General features: G+C 52.9%; 2 protein-coding genes across 2 annotated transcripts; both read left to right on the forward strand.

Moving 5' to 3' along the window:
- Positions 1-10110: 10110 nt before the first annotated feature.
- PC9H_008275 (uncharacterized protein) lies at positions 10111-10489 on the forward strand (the record flags this gene model as incomplete). Its single annotated transcript, XM_036777789.1, has 3 exons — positions 10111-10144; positions 10207-10379; positions 10439-10489. The coding sequence occupies 3 exons, from the start codon at positions 10111-10113 to the stop codon at positions 10487-10489; spliced, it is 258 nt and encodes an 85-aa protein (XP_036629217.1).
- A 113-nt stretch (positions 10490-10602) lies between these two features.
- On the forward strand, positions 10603-15794 carry PC9H_008276 (uncharacterized protein; the record flags this gene model as incomplete). The annotated part of the gene is given in 9 exon segments (XM_036777790.1): positions 10603-10646; positions 10687-11297; positions 11351-11575; positions 11626-12264; positions 12277-12560; positions 12610-13299; positions 13348-13659; positions 13708-13887; positions 13941-15794. 9 exon segments carry the CDS (start codon positions 10603-10605, stop codon positions 15792-15794), a joined length of 4839 nt encoding a protein of 1612 aa, XP_036629218.1.
- Between the last annotated feature and the right edge of the window lie 1452 nt (positions 15795-17246).

Here is a 17246-nt window from a genome sequence, read left to right on the forward strand (position 1 = left end):
GAGCGAGGAGTGCGTGAGTAAGGATCCAGAACGAACCAATGGGGTACGTACCGGTGGTAAAGACCCATTAGCGACGCACGAAGGCGCCGCTTTGCTACCCTGAGCTCCATAGACGATGGAGAAGACGGCGCGGTGCTGGTGTATGCGTCAATTGAGGCAGGATGATGTGTGGAGTGGCGAATGAGAGTCTGGCATGTGGAGCGGGGAAGGAGATGAGTGCGAGAGGCGCATTATTGACGCTCGAACTAGCACCACTTGGAAATCGAACTCCGCCCTAATCCGTCGACCAAGTCCCGACTTCAAGCTCACCACTCTCTCATGCCTACCACAACGACAGCAACGACACTAAGGACATTGACGACAGCTAGGGGAGGCCGCTGCGCCCCCAATTCACTCCAATCCCCCCTACTCCGTGTCTCCCTGAGTGAGAGGGCTCTGGCGCGTAACCACCAACGGAGAACATGCCAGGATCCAATTGTGCTTGTTCTCAAGGCGAACGAGGCGGCGAACGGGGGTCCAGAACGTTGGGTGAAGGAGAGATGGAGTGGAGACGGAGAGATCCTCCCCTGAAGCCGTCAGGTGAGTCTCTGCGCAGTTGGGAAGGCCGTCTCATTCTTGTAGCCTGAAGTGGACGCGCGCGACCGCTGCGGGTGCGCGAACGAAAGCGAATACGAGCCCAACCTGATGCCGTCATCTTCAAGCTCTGCCAGGCGTCGTCGAGTTCCCCACATCAGCATCGCGCCTGGCGCGTTCCATCCATGACTGGCGCGTCCATAGTCCTCACTCTACCGCCGTCTTCAAATTTGCGACCACGTTACGTCCCCCTTAGTGCCCTCACCCACAGTCGTGGTTCGCAGAGGAAGCTCAAGGGGGAATCATACGGGCGCATATATTCATGTCAAACGCGATATTGGCGACACGCGGGTATTGACTAGCGGGCGTACAGGTGCAGGCGGAGGGTAGAACAGGAGGGCTGTAGGGCGCAGAGGACTAGGCTACAACTGGTAGCACTACCGTGGTACGTTGCTGTTGAGTCCATGCGCATATATGCACTGACACGCAGTAGATTAGCCTGGCGGCTACTGGATGGGTTGCGATGCTGCTGTCTCGCTGACGCGCGCCCTCCTTCGACCGAGATGACCGCAACCACTCCCTCACCGGGGGAGCCCCTATCTCCCATCGCTCCCTCTGCTGCCTGCTTCCCCCGCAATTGCCAAAACCGCCCCCAACTTGAGGGACCCCTGTCTCTTTCGGTGTGATGACATGCATGTCCGTGCCCCAATGGCAGCCCTGTCCTCTTCCACTTCACCGAGATGGCCGCAACCACCCCCACAATGTGGGGGGCCCCTATCTCCCATCCCTCCCTTCGCCTCTTCGTCGACGCGATTCCTGAGGCCATCCCAACCATGTGGGGCCCCTATGTCATGTGCGTGTCACTACATGATGACGTGCACCTCTCCTTCGTTGCCATTCCCAACGCTATCCCCAACTGGTGTGGGCCCCTGTATCACATCACTCCCTTTGCCTCCCTTCAGCGCAATCCCCTGAAGCCATTCCCTCGTCGAGGGAGCCCCTATCTTCCTCTACCTCCCTTCGCAGCAATGTCTCTGTTATGCGGGCGCAGTCTCATCACATGATGGGGTGTCAAGAGTAGAATGGCTGTGAGCTTGTAGATAGTGTGTAGCATAGATTTCCGATGTATATATATGTGCTGATACTTGAATATTCAGTAGTGAGTCCATGTTAGAGCTCGTAAACGAGCTCTAACACTTCTAGCTTGTAGGCAATGCTTAGTCCATAACTTTGCCCACTCACCTAACCTAACCACCGAGACAATCGCTCGTAAACGAGCTCTGAAATAAACGTTCTGAAACCCGAAGCCTTAAAGTCCTAATAATCCCTAATATCCCTAAAGCTACTTAGTGTTTAGTACGTGTCAGTGCAAATTCAATTGTAAGTTCGCGTTAGAGCTCGCATGCGCGAGCTCTAACGCTTGTAGTTCAGACGCATATAATACTTATTGTGTACCTTATACTTGATTCTGGTCTACATTTCAGTAGAAAAAGGGCCTGAATGGGCCAAAAAGTCATAATATTGGTCCGGCCTAACCCAGCATTAGGCCCGGACTCAGTGGATAGAGCTCATTCTTCATGCTAACTTCGCATTTTTGAGCCTGTAGCTTGTCCTCAAAATATGCCAGCTATATACTGTCAATTGTATCCCATGTAATTTCGCATTCTGAGTACTTTTCTCCACTCAAGCAAGTCATGAAAATCAAATCCTGAGTCACTACTCCTGTATTTGCTGTTTGAGTTCGCATTTTTGCACCTTTTCACTGCCTTAAAATGGCCCTAACTACTTCGGAGTTTTTGTATCTTATGCTTTTTATCATTCTAAACAACTTTCCTCTCTATACCTAAGCAATTGGAGCAGGTCCTGACCATGTTTCATTACAAAAGGTGTCATTAGAGCGGATTTTGAAGTCCCTAATGTGAGCTACTGACTGTGAGAAACTAATTTTGTAATGAGGTCGGAGTTGTGATGTGTTGTAACTGTGAGAAAATGCGAAAACTCAGCTGCCTGAATAGGCAGGTCAGGGGAAAGAGGGAACAGGGGCACATTAAATAAAACACAAAGATAATTCCACAGCTTCCTCAGATGGTGGCGCAACTCGGCGCAACAACGACCCAGTCCTGGGGGATATATATGGGGAGGTTTGGGGAGCTGTTGCGCCGAGTTGCGCCACTGTTTGAAGTGGCTGGGGCCAGTATGGTAGTTTTGCAGGTAGTAAACGTGCTGCTGGATGATGAGGAAGCGGCGCAACACGGCGCAACAAGTTGTCCCATATACCTTGAGGGTATACCTAGAGATGGGTACTTGTTGCGCCGAGTCGCGCCAACATCCTGGCCGTTGGCACCCTCTTCTCCTCGTACCGAAACGGTATTTGAGCTACAGCACGAGGAGGAGGGCAGCTATCTCCGTAGGAATTTTATCAGTATACTCTCCTAACATGCCCGGACATATTTCGTCACCTAACCCTGGGTCGGGGAGCGACGGTTGCTTCGCTGCGCTCAGCGAGATTCTCGACGAAGAAGGGGGCACTGGAGCGTGGGGAAGCGGCGCAACTCGGCGCAACAAGGTGATTCTTCATCAGAACACCCTAACGGAGGTGTGTGAAGTTGTTGCGCCGCGAACGGAGAAGGTCGACCGATTACACCCTGTAATCCGTCGGATAATATAGATAGGCCAAGCTATACTTGATGTTGTGTTTTGGTCGAAAAGCCTTCTTGTTGAGCAATGTACTGAATTGAGAAACAGCAAGTGGAGTAACTTGGAGTTGTTTCGAAGAAGAAGCTGGCGGATTGGATTCTGGCGTATGAGATGAGATGTGACCAAGATCCACATTGCTGATAGGTTCAGCAAGATCTTCAAAGCCTGAGGGTACCGGTGACAAGGGGCTTTCACTTCTGGTGTCTTCATCAATGTCAACCACACGTTTCTTCCCCTTCGACCTCTGAAGTATTGCAGCTTTGTTAACTTGTTCAGCTAGACTGGCTGCGAAAGAAGAAGCATCATCATCTTCAACTTCAGGACTCAGAGGAGAACGGCGCCGCTTTGAGGAAGGACGCATGGGAGACAGCTCCACTCCAAGAAATTCCAAACGACGATGTGGTGGAGGTTGTTGTGGAGTTGGGGAAGAAGACGAATTACGAGGCGTATGTGATGCTGTTTGCAATGGAGGAGCTGATAGTTGAAGGTGACTTGCTGAAAGAGCCGGCGAAGGAGGTGGTGGAGTATGCGGCTCAGTATGATCTGGTGAAGTCTGCCTTTGTGTAGGAGAAGGTAATCGTGGCGTGACTGAGCGAGTGCGAGAGGGTGGCGTTGGGGACTTTGATGGAGGAGGAAGAGGAGGTGAAGGCGAAGGTGGTGGTGGTGGCGGCGAAAGCGGTGAAGGCGAAGGCGGTGGTGGCGGCGAAGGTGGTGAAGGCGAAGGAGGAGGTGGTGGCGAAGGTGATGAAGGTGAAGGTGGCGGTGGTGGTGGTGGTGAAGGTGAAGGTGGTGGTGGTAAATTTGAGGAGGTCGAAGCAGCAGGATGTGATGAGGAAGACGATGAAGCGATGGGATCCAATGGCTGAACTGTGCGTACAAACGGTGAACTAGCTATAGACAAAAACATTGCACCAGGGGGGAATCCAGGCAATATAGTGTCGGTTTGAATGCAGAGAAACTGCTTCAGAAGGGCATGCCAGGACGGAACATGAGCTAAGTTTATGAGTGCCACAGTGATCTCCCTGGTAAACAAAGTGGAAACTTCTTCGCTCTTGAGTTTTGCACCGCATATGAACTTCCTGAATGTCGTGTCCTCAGGGAAGAGTTTGTCGATCTCTGCCCATAGAACCAAGCCATGGTTCAAAAGATAAGCCACAAGCTGCCAAAGTGGTGAGTGTAGTGATTTTAAATTGAGCTAATATCATACCTTTCGTGGCCACTTATCTTGTTGAATGTTCTCCAGCTTTAAGTTGCTGTCTGGTTTACAAAAAGGCAAGGCACTTTTGAGGGCAAGCATGGGATATTGCTGTTCATCATCCAAAGGTGCAGCTTTTGCAACACTCAGGATTGATACTAGGGACTGTGGGTCACCCAGGATTACAATCAGCTAATAAGCATATTCTCAGTTACAAATAGTACCATCAAATATTATAGACTTACAAACCGCAATATCGTATTGACGATATGTATGACTTGCATGGGATGTCCTTGAGGAAGAGCCATGATACCATCACGGATTGGACGCGCAACAAAGGATCTAGGCGTCAACATCTAATATTTTGATGAGTGTGTATGCAGCAGTATATTAATCATATAGCTTACCAAACGTGAGTTCAGCATACCAAAGTCGTCATGTATGTGGTGAAACTCAAAGCCCATTTGAACGAACTCAGTATCGTCCCATGTTTCGCAAGGATAGCCGCGTAAAGTAGGCAAGTGTTCAACCCAGCTTTTGAGGAGTGTTTTATTGACGACTCCACTGAAGACTCTGTTCCACGAGACGGCATCGGATGCATACCACGCTGTACGTAACAGAGATCTCTTGTTACCCCAGTGCTGGTCTGTGTCCTCTGCGTTGCAAAGCCGCTCCAGCCGAAGTATCGCGCCAGTGGATAGAAACTCTCCATGGGCTTTGCAAGTCTCCAAGATCATAGCAACCAGCTATACGCAAGACAGATAAGTTCACAGTGCAATCTTAAAGAGAGCCCTTACCTCAGGATTGCGACTTGCACCTAACTCTTTCATCATAATGTCGAACTTGCTAGATTGTGCGAAGTCGGGGCAGGTGATGAGCAGATCTCGTAATGGGCGTAAGGCGGCAGGCATGCGTAAAATGAAGTTGAGATAACCGCGGTTGGGGAATGACCGAATTGTTTTTGCAGCGATAGTATTCCTGTTCCCATGGCTGTAGCAAGCCATGAGAACATTAATAACCGAGGGAAGAAGAACATCGTCTGAGTTCTCCAGCGCTGTTTGCCTCTCGTTGATCTGCGCCATGTAGAGCTCCATAGTCCGGGGCTTGGATAAATCAAGCAGCTCTGAGTAAAGAGTGAGTTATTGCAACTGAAAATAGAAGATTCAACATACCGCGACGGTAAACCAAACATTTCCAGTGCTTCAGCCAGAGGTTACTGGCGCAAATCGCAGCAAGACGATGCTGACCAGCAATGACCAGGAACTCAACAGGCTTGCCATCGACAATAGGATGACTCCATATGCCAGGCCCGGTAACGATTGGGCAAGGGCCCTGAGCGATGACGAGTAGAGGGCTGTTCTGATGATACGGACCCAACAGGCCACTCTCAATGTCGTTGACGAATTGCTGAACATGGCCGGGAATCAGAGGTCGTTGATCTAGCAAAAATGTATCAGTTTGGTCTTCAAAATGGGAAAAGAATGTACCTGGGTGAGGCTGAGCATAATTCAAATCAAGAATAAAATGCCCAAGTTCAAACTCTGACAGTAAACTACTGAGCTCGCTAGGGCTTTCTGCACTAACAACATCAGACTCTACTTGAATTTTTACAGGAGGAGGAAGTTGTAAAGCATCAGAAGATAATAAAGAAGGAAATTTATCAAGAACTTGAGCAAAAGGAAGTAAAGAGGCCATTTTTTTTATATATACTATATGTATTTGATCTGTTTTTGTATATACTGTATCAATTTATGTAGTAGAAAACTGGTATAGCAAGACGGAGTAACTAAAACTAAGCAGTTGTTGAGGGATTCAGTTGAACAACAATTCACTCAAAGATCAGATAGTGGTAAAGAAGAAAGAAGAGAAATTGATGGATTGATGTCAGATAATAATTTCGGACTCCGCTTCAACTGTAAATTAGCTATACAGTTCTTCCATAACACTTTCCCACGCCAGGACGTCAGTATAGATTTTGCATCTTTGAGTTAAGAACAAACTAAAGGAAGATGAGACTTCCCTTCTCATTGGTACTTTCTGATGCTGCTGGTTCACCCTCTAATCTTACATTGTATTGAATCAGTTCGATGTAATTTCGCATTCTGAACAACTCAAGCAAGTCATAAAAATCAAATCCAGAGGCATTATAAATCAATCTTGTTGCTAATTTCGCATTTTGGACACTGTAGCTTGTCCCTAAAATATGCCAATGGTATACTATCAATTGTATCCTATGTAATTTCGCATTCTGAACACTTTTTGCCACTCAAGCAAGTCATGAAAGTCAATCCCTAAGTCAGTAGCCCACTATTTGCTACTTAAGTTCGCATTTTTGCCCTTCTTGACTGCATTAAAATGGCCCTAACTACTTCGGAGTTCTTGCATTTTATGTATTTTATCATTCTGAGCAACTTTCCTCTATATACCTAAGTAATTGGGACAAGTCCTGCCCTTGTACTCACAAAAAAAAGGCCCTCTGAGCGAATTTTGTTGTTCTTTGCCTGTGGGAATGTCCCCTAGCTCCCCTGGGTCATGTGCTTACAGAATACTTCAGAGGTTTTCTGTAAGCACATGATCTAGGGGGGCTAGGAGTCACCTTCTGGCTGTACTTCGCATTTTTGCTCAATTTAAATGGCAATATCTGCTGCTACAAATTGTGCCCCACATCGGATTTATGTTCTTTTACATTCTGAACAACTTTGTCCACTCAAGCAAGCCATGAAAATCAAATCCTGAGGCAGTACAGCTCATTCTTCCTGCTAATTTCGCATTTTGGAGACTGTAGCTTGTCCTTAAAATATGCTAGGTATATACTGTCAATTGTATCCTATGTAATTTCGCATTCTGAACACTTTTGGTCACTCAAGCAAGTCATGAAAGTCAATCCCTAAGTCAGTAGCCCACTATTTGCTACTTAAGTTCGCATTTTTGCCCTTCTTGACTGCTTTAAAATGGCCCTAACTACTTCGGAGTTCTTGCATTTTATGTATTTTATCATTCTGAGCAACTTTCCTCTATATACCTAAGTAATTGGGACAAGTCCTGCCCTTGTACTCACAAAAAAAAGGCCCTCTGAGCGAATTTTGTTGTTCTTTGCCTGTGGGAATGTCCCCTAGCTCCCCTGGGTCATGTGCTTACAGAATACTTCAGAGGTTTTCTGTAAGCACATGATCTAGGGGGGCTAGGAGTCACCTTCTGGCTGTACTTCGCATTTTTGCTCAATTTATACAGCAATACCTGTTGCTACAAATTGCCCCCCACATCGGATTTATGTTTCTTCACATTCTGAACAACTTTGTCCACTCAAGCAAGCCATGAAAATCAAATCCTGAGGCAGTACAGCTCATTCTTCCTGCTAATTTCGCATTTTGGAGACTGTAGCTTGTCCTTAAAATATGCTAGGTATATACTGTCAATTGTATCCTATGTAATTTCGCATTCTGAACACTTTTGGTCACTCAAGCAAGTCATGAAAGTCAATCCCTAAGTCAGTAGCCCACTATTTGCTACTTAAGTTCGCATTTTTGCCCTTCTTGACTGCTTTAAAATGGCCCTAACTACTTCGGAGTTCTTGCATCTTATGTATTTTATCATTCTGAGCAACTTTCCTCTATATACCTAAGTAATTGGGACAAGTCCTGCCCTTGTACTCACAAAAAAAAGGCCCTCTGAGCGAATTTTGTTGTTCTTTGCCTGTGGGAATGTCCCCTAGCTCCCCTGGGTCATGTGCTTACAGAATACTTCAGAGGTTTTCTGTAAGCACATGATCTAGGGGGGCTAGGAGTCACCTTCTGGCTGTACTTCGCATTTTTGCTCAATTTATACAGCAATACCTGTTGCTACAAATTGCCCCCCACATCGGATTTATGTTTCTTTACATTCTGAACAACTTTGTCCACTCAAACAAGACCTGTAAATCAAATCCTGAGGCAGTACAGCTCATTCTTCCTGCTAATTTCGCATTTTGGAGACTGTAGCTTGTCCATCAAATATGCTAGCTATATACTGTCAATTGTATCTCATGTAATTTCGCATTCTGAACACTTTTCTACCCTCAAGCAAGGCATGAAAATCAAATCCTGAGTCACTAACCCTGTATTTGCTGTTTAAGTTCGCATTTTTCCAGCTTTTGACTGTCTTAAAATGGCCCTAACTACTTCGGAGCTTTTGCATCTTATGCTTTTTATTATTCTGAACAACATTCCTCTATATACCTAAGCAATTGGAGCAGGTTCTGACCATGTTTCATTACAAAAAGTGTCATTAGAGCGGAATTTGAAGTCCCTAATGTGGGCTACTGACTGTGAGAAACTAATTTAGTAGTGAGGTCGGAGTTGTGATGTATTGTAACTGTGAGAAAATGCGAACACTCAGCTGCCTGAATAGGCAGGTCAGGGGAAAGAGGGAACAGGGGCACATTAAATAAAACACAAAGATAATTCCACAGCTTCCTCAGATGGTGGCGCAACTCGGCGCAACAACGACCCAGTCCTGGGGGATATATATGGGGAGGTTTGGGGAGCTGTTGCGCCGAGTTGCGCCACTGTTTGAAGTGGCTGGGGCCAGTATGGTAGTTTTGCAGGTAGTAAACGTGCTGCTGGATGATGAGGAAGCGGCGCAACACGGCGCAACAAGTTGTCCCATATACCTTGAGGGTATACCTAGAGATGGGTACTTGTTGCGCCGAGTCGCGCCAACATCCTGGCCGTTGGCACCCTCTTCTCCTCGTACCGAAACGGTATTTGAGCTACAGCACGAGGAGGAGGGCAGCTATCTCCGTAGGAATTTTATCAGTATACTCTCCTAACATGCCCGGACATATTTCGTCACCTAACCCTGGGTCGGGGAGCGACGGTTGCTTCGCTGCGCTCAGCGAGATTCTCGACGAAGAAGGGGGCACTGGAGCGTGGGGAAGCGGCGCAACTCGGCGCGACAAGGTGATTCTTCATCAGAACACCCTAACGGAGGTGTGTGAAGTTGTTGCGCCGCGAACGGAGAAGGTCGACCGATTACACCCTGTAATCCGTCGGATAATATAGATAGGTCGTTGAGTGGAAAGGCGGGGAGATCGCTTGCGCGCGTAGCGTGGCCAGCCAGGAAGGCCGTGGCGTAGAGGCAGGGAGGCTGTCGTCGTGCGTAGGCTGGCCTGCCAGGAAGGCCGTTGAGGAGAGAGGCGGGGGGGATCGTTTGCGCGCGTAGCGTGGCCAGCCAGGAAGGCCGTGGCGTAGAGGCAGGGAGGCTGTCGTCGTGCGTAGGCTGGCCTGCCAAGAAGGCCGTTGAGTGGAAAGGGGGGGGAGATCGTCGTCGTGCGTAGGCTGGCCTGCCAAGAAGGCCGTTGAGTGGAAAGGGGGGGAAGATCGTTTGCGCGCGTAGCGTGGCCGGCCAGGAAGGTCGTTGAGTGGAAAGGCGGGGAGATCGTTTGCGCGCGTAGCGTGGCCGGCCAGGAAGGCCGTGGCGTAGAGGCAGGGAGGCTGTCGTCGTGCGTAGGCTGGCCTGCCAGGAAGGCCGTTGAGTGGAAAGGGGGGGAAGATCGTTTGCGCGCGTAGCGTGGCCGGCCAGGAAGGCGATGCGTGCAATTGATGTCATAAGTCAGGGTGAGCGATGGGAAAGACCGAGCTCAAGGCTTGCCAAGTGCCCAGCCCATCATGCACATGCGTCTCGAGTCGTCCTCTTCCTCAGGTGGGCCGCCAGGCAGGCCATACGACGAGACACATGCTGATCTTCATCGATTTCATGATCAGTCAATTACAACTTCGCGAGTGGAGTCACGACTCACCGGGGGCTATTGGCGGCGCTCGAAACTTGCCAAGTGTCCAGCGCATCGCGCGAATGCGTCACAAGCCGTCCCCCTGCTCGTGTGGGCTGCGAGGCAGGCCAGAGGCGAAGACGCAAGGCGATCTTCATCGATTTGATGGTGAGTCATTTACATCTTTGCGAACGGGGTCATTACTCACCGGAGGCTGTTGATCTCAGGTGCGATTGTATCGTGTGGACGCTGGTGGCTCATCCGACTTCGCTGAGTGAACGCGGAAGACAAAGGACGTAGACGCCCTGTCAGACGCCCGTCAGTTCGTGGGAACTGCCGAGATATCGATTCCACGGGTTGGTTTCGCCAAAGTAGTCAGATCTCCGCAACCATGGGCGGCCTGGAGGCCCGGGTACGACAGCCCTATAAGAAATGGTGAGTGACGAACAAATCCTGACGACGATAACATGCCCAGCTCACGATACTCCGCAACCTTTTTAGCGATCCTCACGACGAAGTTCCAGCGCCACGTCAAGGGCGGGGAACCGACGTGCATGCTTGAAGACAAGACTGTCCTCAAGCGTCTCGGCCTTTCGACGCTGATGACGGACAAATTCAAGCCGCCCGACCTTTCGTTCCACCAGGTCCAGCTTATCAAGTCCTTCATCGAGATTGTGATGAAGAAGCCGAACGACGAGAAGGTAAACTTCGTCATTAACCACGCCGATTGTACATCCGAACGCAAGGTCTACGGCGACTGGTTCCGCGAGCGACTCGCGCCAAGGGTTAACGCCCTCGTCGAATCAGCAATGCGCGAGTGCGGTTATCACCCTCAGTCCGTCTTGGCCTCGCAGGAGGTGGACGACTTCCCCTCGGCGAACTTGCTCGTCAACGCCTGCCTTACCCCCGTCGCGGTGGAGATGTTTGGCGAAGTCGTCATGAGCGGCGACGTCCTCATGGATGCGGCGATCGCAGCCAACTTCAAGACCATGTTGATCCACAATGTGTCCCGCATGGGGAAGGCCTACCTACGTGCGGGAACCCTGGCTGACGAGAAGGTCAAGTTGATGCGCGATGCGGTGAAAGGTTCGTCATTCATATCGACCATTGCGACGTTACTGACTTACTATTTATCCAAGCTGTCGAGGAGCCTGGTCCTCAGGGAACGACCTTGGCGTCCATCCGTGCGGCGCTACAAGCTAGCAAGAACGTCGAACGGCTCGCTGGATGGTATCCAAACCTCCAGTTGGAGGCCGAGGAGAATATCGTGAAGCTCAAGGAGGCGGTCCGCATTGCCGCTGAGCTCCCTCGTGGGGAACTCGATACGCCCGTTCGTTCGAAGAAGCCAAAGGCTAACGAGAAGAGTGAGTCTACATCATGTCGCACGCAGCGCAAAGTACTTACTAGCGCGCAGTGGAGGCGGCTCGCAAAAAGGCCCGTAAGATCCATATCATGCCAGCGGAGATGGCCGACGCGATGGAGGTCGCTCGTACGATGCAAGCTATAGCAACACACCTCGAGCTGGCGGGCGACCTCGAGAATTGCCCGACGGAGGCTGAGCGTCACGCCTATGCGTCTTTCGCCGACGAGGGGGACTTGGGGGTCGAGGTGATGTCGAAGAAGACGGTGGACCAGCTCTGCGTGCTCCTCAGCTTCGCGCAAGGGCGGCCAGGCAACTGGAACGGTTTCGTGCGCGACGACGGCGCCACCGCCTGGCACCTGGGACTTACCCCATCGAATCCCGCCGTCACTCGACGTGGACCGTCGAACACGTTGAACCAGATCACGCTGGACATGTTCGCAAGGGGAGGACCTGGATTCAAGCCCATAAGCTTGCTGTGGCATCAGCTCGTGGGCGTGGCGGCCATCGTCGCGAATATGTTCTTCGGAGACAGGGTTACGAGCGCGCCAATGTCTGGCGTCCTCCTTGCTGACGGTGTGGGCGTTGGCAAGACCGCGCAAGTCATGGCCACGATCGCGTTTCTCCAGCAAGTCGAGCTTATCGAGCAAGTCGAGGCGGTGAGAGATAGGGTGAATCGACCACCTATAATACGTGAGTTCGCAGCAATCGACGGCCAGAATATTGACTTGACTTCGACAGGGAACATGCCATGGTTCATGGGCGTAACGGAGTACGTGCCCAACGAACCCCACCTCATCGTCGTCCCGCTGTCCCTCGTCGCGCAATGGAAGGACGAGCTGTACCGCTTCTTCTCCAGGGGCTCCGTCGACATCTTCCAGCTCCCCAACGCCTTGGGGGATCTACAGACGTTCTTCACGAATCCCGACGACGCGTGGCTCCAATCGCAGCAGAAAATGATCAATCGCATCGTCATCTGCGCACATTCGGTAAGCAATTTCATAGAAGAGGTAGTGCGGTGACTCACGGCGTACGTAGACCTTCCAGATGATGGCTGGCGAGGTCTACATCGTGAAGAAGGCGAGGGGAGGTTACGTCGACGGCCCACGTCCGCTTGTCTCAGACAACATCGACAAACTCGTCTTCGGCATCCAGTGGTGCACCGCGTGGATTGACGAGGCGCACCTGTTTCGCGGCGCAGGTCGAGGGCTTACGGGGGTTTGCCAATTGCACGAGTGCGCCCGCGTGACGCACGTAATAACGGCCACGCCGCTCTTCACGAAGATCCAGGACATCATCAACATGGCCCGGATGTGCAACCACGACGAATTCGTGCTGTCGAAGGGCCAGCAACTCGAGCGTCAATTCAACCGAGACATTAGAGCGGCGAAGAGGGAGATGTCGCAAGAGGAGAAAGACGCCGTGAAGAGCAGACAGGTCAGGGCCCTGCGCGGCGACGAGATCGAAGAAGAAGAGGCTGGGATCGCGGTACGATTTGCACAGTATAGCGCGGCGAAGGTCGTCCAGGCGAAGCTGGCGCCCCACTTGATCCGTCGCACGCTCACCTCAGTGGACTTGGAGGGCAAGCCCCTCAACACGAAGATGCCTCCCATCACGGAGCACGTACTTACCTTCAAGCTCAGCGACCGCGAGATGGAGAATCTGGGGCTCATCGTCGACGAGATGGAGTCGTCGGAGAGTGGCGTCCCCGCGAATCTGAGTCGCGAGGTACGTACCTGGCCGTCTTGGCCGCCCATGCTGATGATAGTACCCTAGAATTTCTTCCTGCCCTACCGTTGCGGCATCACGTTCTTCAAGGGCGCGAACGAAGACTGGCCTGTCTTCGACAAGCACGGCAACTCTAAGATCGGACACTACGACGACATATCCAGCACGAAGCTCGACCTCGTCGCACGTCTCGTGCTCCACCTCCTCAGCCACGACGAAATCGAACACCCTACGTTAGCCGACGGGCAAGTCGTATTCCCTCCACCGCCGCCGCCAGCTTTCCTCGGACAACGGCCACCTCGAAAGCGCAAGGTACTGATATATCATGAATTCTCCATGATGGCGATGACAATCGAGACAGTAAGTCTACGCGAATCCCAACGTCATGCAGACTCACAATGAGGACAGGTGTTTCGAATGAAAGGAATCGGCGTGCTCGTGCTCAACGGCCTCATGAACAAGCAAGATCGAGAGCGAGTCATCGACGACTTCGTGCACTCTGACGCCGCTGAGCATCGAGTGCTCCTCTTCTCGTCTATCGGCGCCGTTGGGCTGAACTTGACGTGCGCAGACACCGTCATTATGCTCGTAAGTCGTTCTATTCATTGTCCATTGATATATCAAGTAACTAAGCTATGTAGGACATGATATGGTCGCAGGTGGGCACCGAGCAGATCATCGGACGAGCTGCTCGTCTCACGCAAGAAAACGCCGTCCACGTCTACCACCTCGTCGCCCTAGGCACTACGGACGTCCTCATGTCCACCATGGCGCGGGAGAAGGGCGAGATGTTGGCCACTCTCTTCTCGAAAGAGAAGAACGAGAAGCTTGAGGAAGTCTTCTACGGCATATCGAAGAAGAATGCGGTCTCCGACAGCGACCAAGAGGAGGACGACGACGACAAGAAGAAGAAGAAGAAGGCGTTGCCTAAGACCCGCACTGCGAGAGGCGCGGCGAAGAACGCGGGGTTGGAGTCGATATCGAGGTCGCAGACTCCCTCGATCTCACGGGCTTCCAAGACGCCCACCGTGGAGGAGGAGGAACAGGCGGCGGAGCAGACAGCGACGGGGGGTGCGGACGAAGGAGCTGAGCAGCGAGTGAAGGGCAAGGCAAAGCCAAAGCCAAAGCCAGCGACGAAGCGCCAGACGGCTGCAAAGCCACGACCCAAACCCAAGGCCAAAGAGAGGGTGAAAAGCGCAACAGAGGTCCACGACGACGACGACGCTGGACCATCTGAGCCGCCCACTGCAGAGGGGAGTGTGCAAAACGAACCCAACGACGCCGCTGGACCTTCCCGGCTGCCCGCAGTTGGAGGGAGCACTCCCAACACGCCCAGCCACGCAGCAGGGCCTTCCTGGCCGCCCGTGGTTGGAGGGGGCATTCCAAACCGGCCCACCTCGCATTCGTCGACAGCCCGCTCGTCTGGGAGCGTTGCGCGGCCTTCTGGGCAGCCCGCGGTGGCGAAGGGGGCGATGGACGTGGACATCGACGAGGCGTCGACTGGGTCAGCTCGCAACGCAGACGCAGCACGACCTTCCAGGCCGCCCATGTTGCTGGCGGGTCCAGCAAATCCAGGCGCGGGACGGCCTTCCAAGAAGCCCATGGCGCAGACGACCCCCGTAGCCGTGAACGCGTACGTACCACCACCTTCCCAGCAGCCTGTGGCGCAGATGGGTCTCGAGACGGCAGACGTAGGACGGCCTTCCCAGCGCCCCGCGCCTCACGAAGGCGCGCTCAGCGGGCCCTCTGGATCGCAGAGGCAGCTGCCCGCAGGATGGGTCGCCACACAGCCAGCATCGCAGAGGCCGTTGCCCGCGGGATGGGTCGCTACGCAGCCAGCATCACAAGCAGATGCGATGGAGATCGACCACGCCCTTCAGCGGGCTTCCCCGCCGCCCATGGACGTTCCCATGGATGTGGACGTGGCTTCCCATCCGACAAAACGCGCCAAGCGTCCAGCAGAGTCCAAGGTGGCGAAGTCTGCGGCCGTCGATCCGTTACGCGCAGCGCCTGGACTCACTGGGCCGCCCTGGACGCAGGCGAACCCCACGACGCCCCCAAGGGCTGGCTCCAAGCACAGGCCCAACTCGTCGCCAGAGTTATCCCCGCGAACGGAGCGCAGGCGATCGAAGACGGCGCGCCGAGGACACCACAGCTCCTCCGACGAGGCGAACACCATCGAGGACATCGCCATGGTCAAGCAAGAGGGCGAGCCCTCGCAGATGCCCTTGTACAACGACGACGACGACGACGACGAGATCCAGGAGATCCCTGGCCCCGCAGGCACAGACGAGGGAGAGGACTTTGCGTCCCTTCTGGACAACGTCTCAGAAGTGTCTGAGTCGTCTGATGACAGCCCCCTCGCCGCGCGCCAAGTCCAAATGGCAGAGTCTGCCACGGCACAGCACGAAGAGGTGGTCCCGAGAGTCAACCTCCCGGCGCATCGTCCTCCTCGAGGCCGTGGTCGCGGTGGTCGTGCTCGTGGTCGCAGGTAGGTCGTTTCGCATATCGTATACATTCGTACTTTTATATACATACTCTCGCGTACATTTTTTTACTTTACTTTTTACTGTTTTCACATATCTATGATTTCGTCTACATACTCGTGTGGGTGTCCCGCCGTGAGTGTCGTATGTAGGTATGTACTGACATGTGTACATGCTGCCATCGTCAACGCAGCTGGCGTAGGCGACTGCCATTCGTTCGCAGAGTATGGCGTGGGGTTCCTGGCCGCCCGCGTTGGCGAGGAATCCCGTGTATCGTCTACGTGCATGTGCGGGCGTCCCAGCAGCCCGCCGTGAGTGTGGTACATATTGAACACGTACTGACGTACGTACCTTGACAGGTCCCATTAACACGGGCCTCTTGGCCGCCCATGCTCGCGCAGTCGACCGCCCCAGTACTCCCCCTACCCGCGTGGGCATCCCAGCATCCTAAGTCCGCCGTATCGACTTCGTCTGCACGCCTGGTCATCCTGGCTGGTGATGGTAAGTCTTAGTTGCGTTAACGTGAACTTACCGACCGTTATACGTTCACAGAATATGTCTCGGCATTCCAGGCCGCCCGTGGTGAGCGCAGTGTCGCCCGTAGTGCCTGCGTACACGTGTGGGCGTCCAAGAAGCCCGCCGTTGGTGTCGACATGTACGCAGGCCGCCCGTATCGTCTGGCCTCTGCGCGTGGGCGGCCTAGCAGCCCACCGTGAGCGTGGTACGTATAGAACATGTACTGACTTACGTACTTTGACAGATACGCGCTGCCATTGACAACACGGCCCTCCTGGCAGCCCATGCTGGCGTGGGGGTCGTGTATCATATTCGTCTGCACGCATGGGCTTCCTCGCCGGCCACGGTGAGTGCACGACAACTAGATTGACGTGTGGACTTACCTGTATTCATTCACAGGACTCTCCAGCGTGAGCGCGGGCGTCCTGGCTGCCCGTGTGGATGTTGGGGGAGTATTTTTGTACTCCTCTGCGTCCACGGGCTTCCTGGAAGGCGACTGTGAGTGAGGCCGCATGAGTACGTACTGACTTACTGATTCAGGTTCTCGTGGGCATCCTGGCAGCCCGCGCCGATGGAGGTGAGTCGTATCGCATGCACGGCCTTCCTGGCGCGTCGTGGAGAGTCCTGGACCGTTGCGCTGACCTGTTTTCACCAGCAGGACCTCTCATCGTGAACGTGGCCGTCCAAGCAGCCCGCGTTATATGTTATATACATTGCATGTGTACTCACATTGTGGGCTTCCAAGCTGCCCGTGGCGAAGGGAGACCGTGACTGGGGCGCAGGGGCCAGGTCACATAATGTGACGTGACTCAGGGTTGTGGGCTTTGGCGCCTGCGCACTGGCCACTCTCTCTTCCGTTCCGCCATCTCTACTCCCTTCCACCACAACGATGCCACCTCGACAACGATTAGACGAACCGTGGGCCACGCCAGCCCAGCTAGCCTT

Source organism: Pleurotus ostreatus (genome assembly GCF_014466165.1).
Source record: "Pleurotus ostreatus strain PC9 chromosome Unknown scaffold_6, whole genome shotgun sequence".
Lineage (NCBI taxonomy): Eukaryota > Fungi > Basidiomycota > Agaricomycetes > Agaricales > Pleurotaceae > Pleurotus > Pleurotus ostreatus.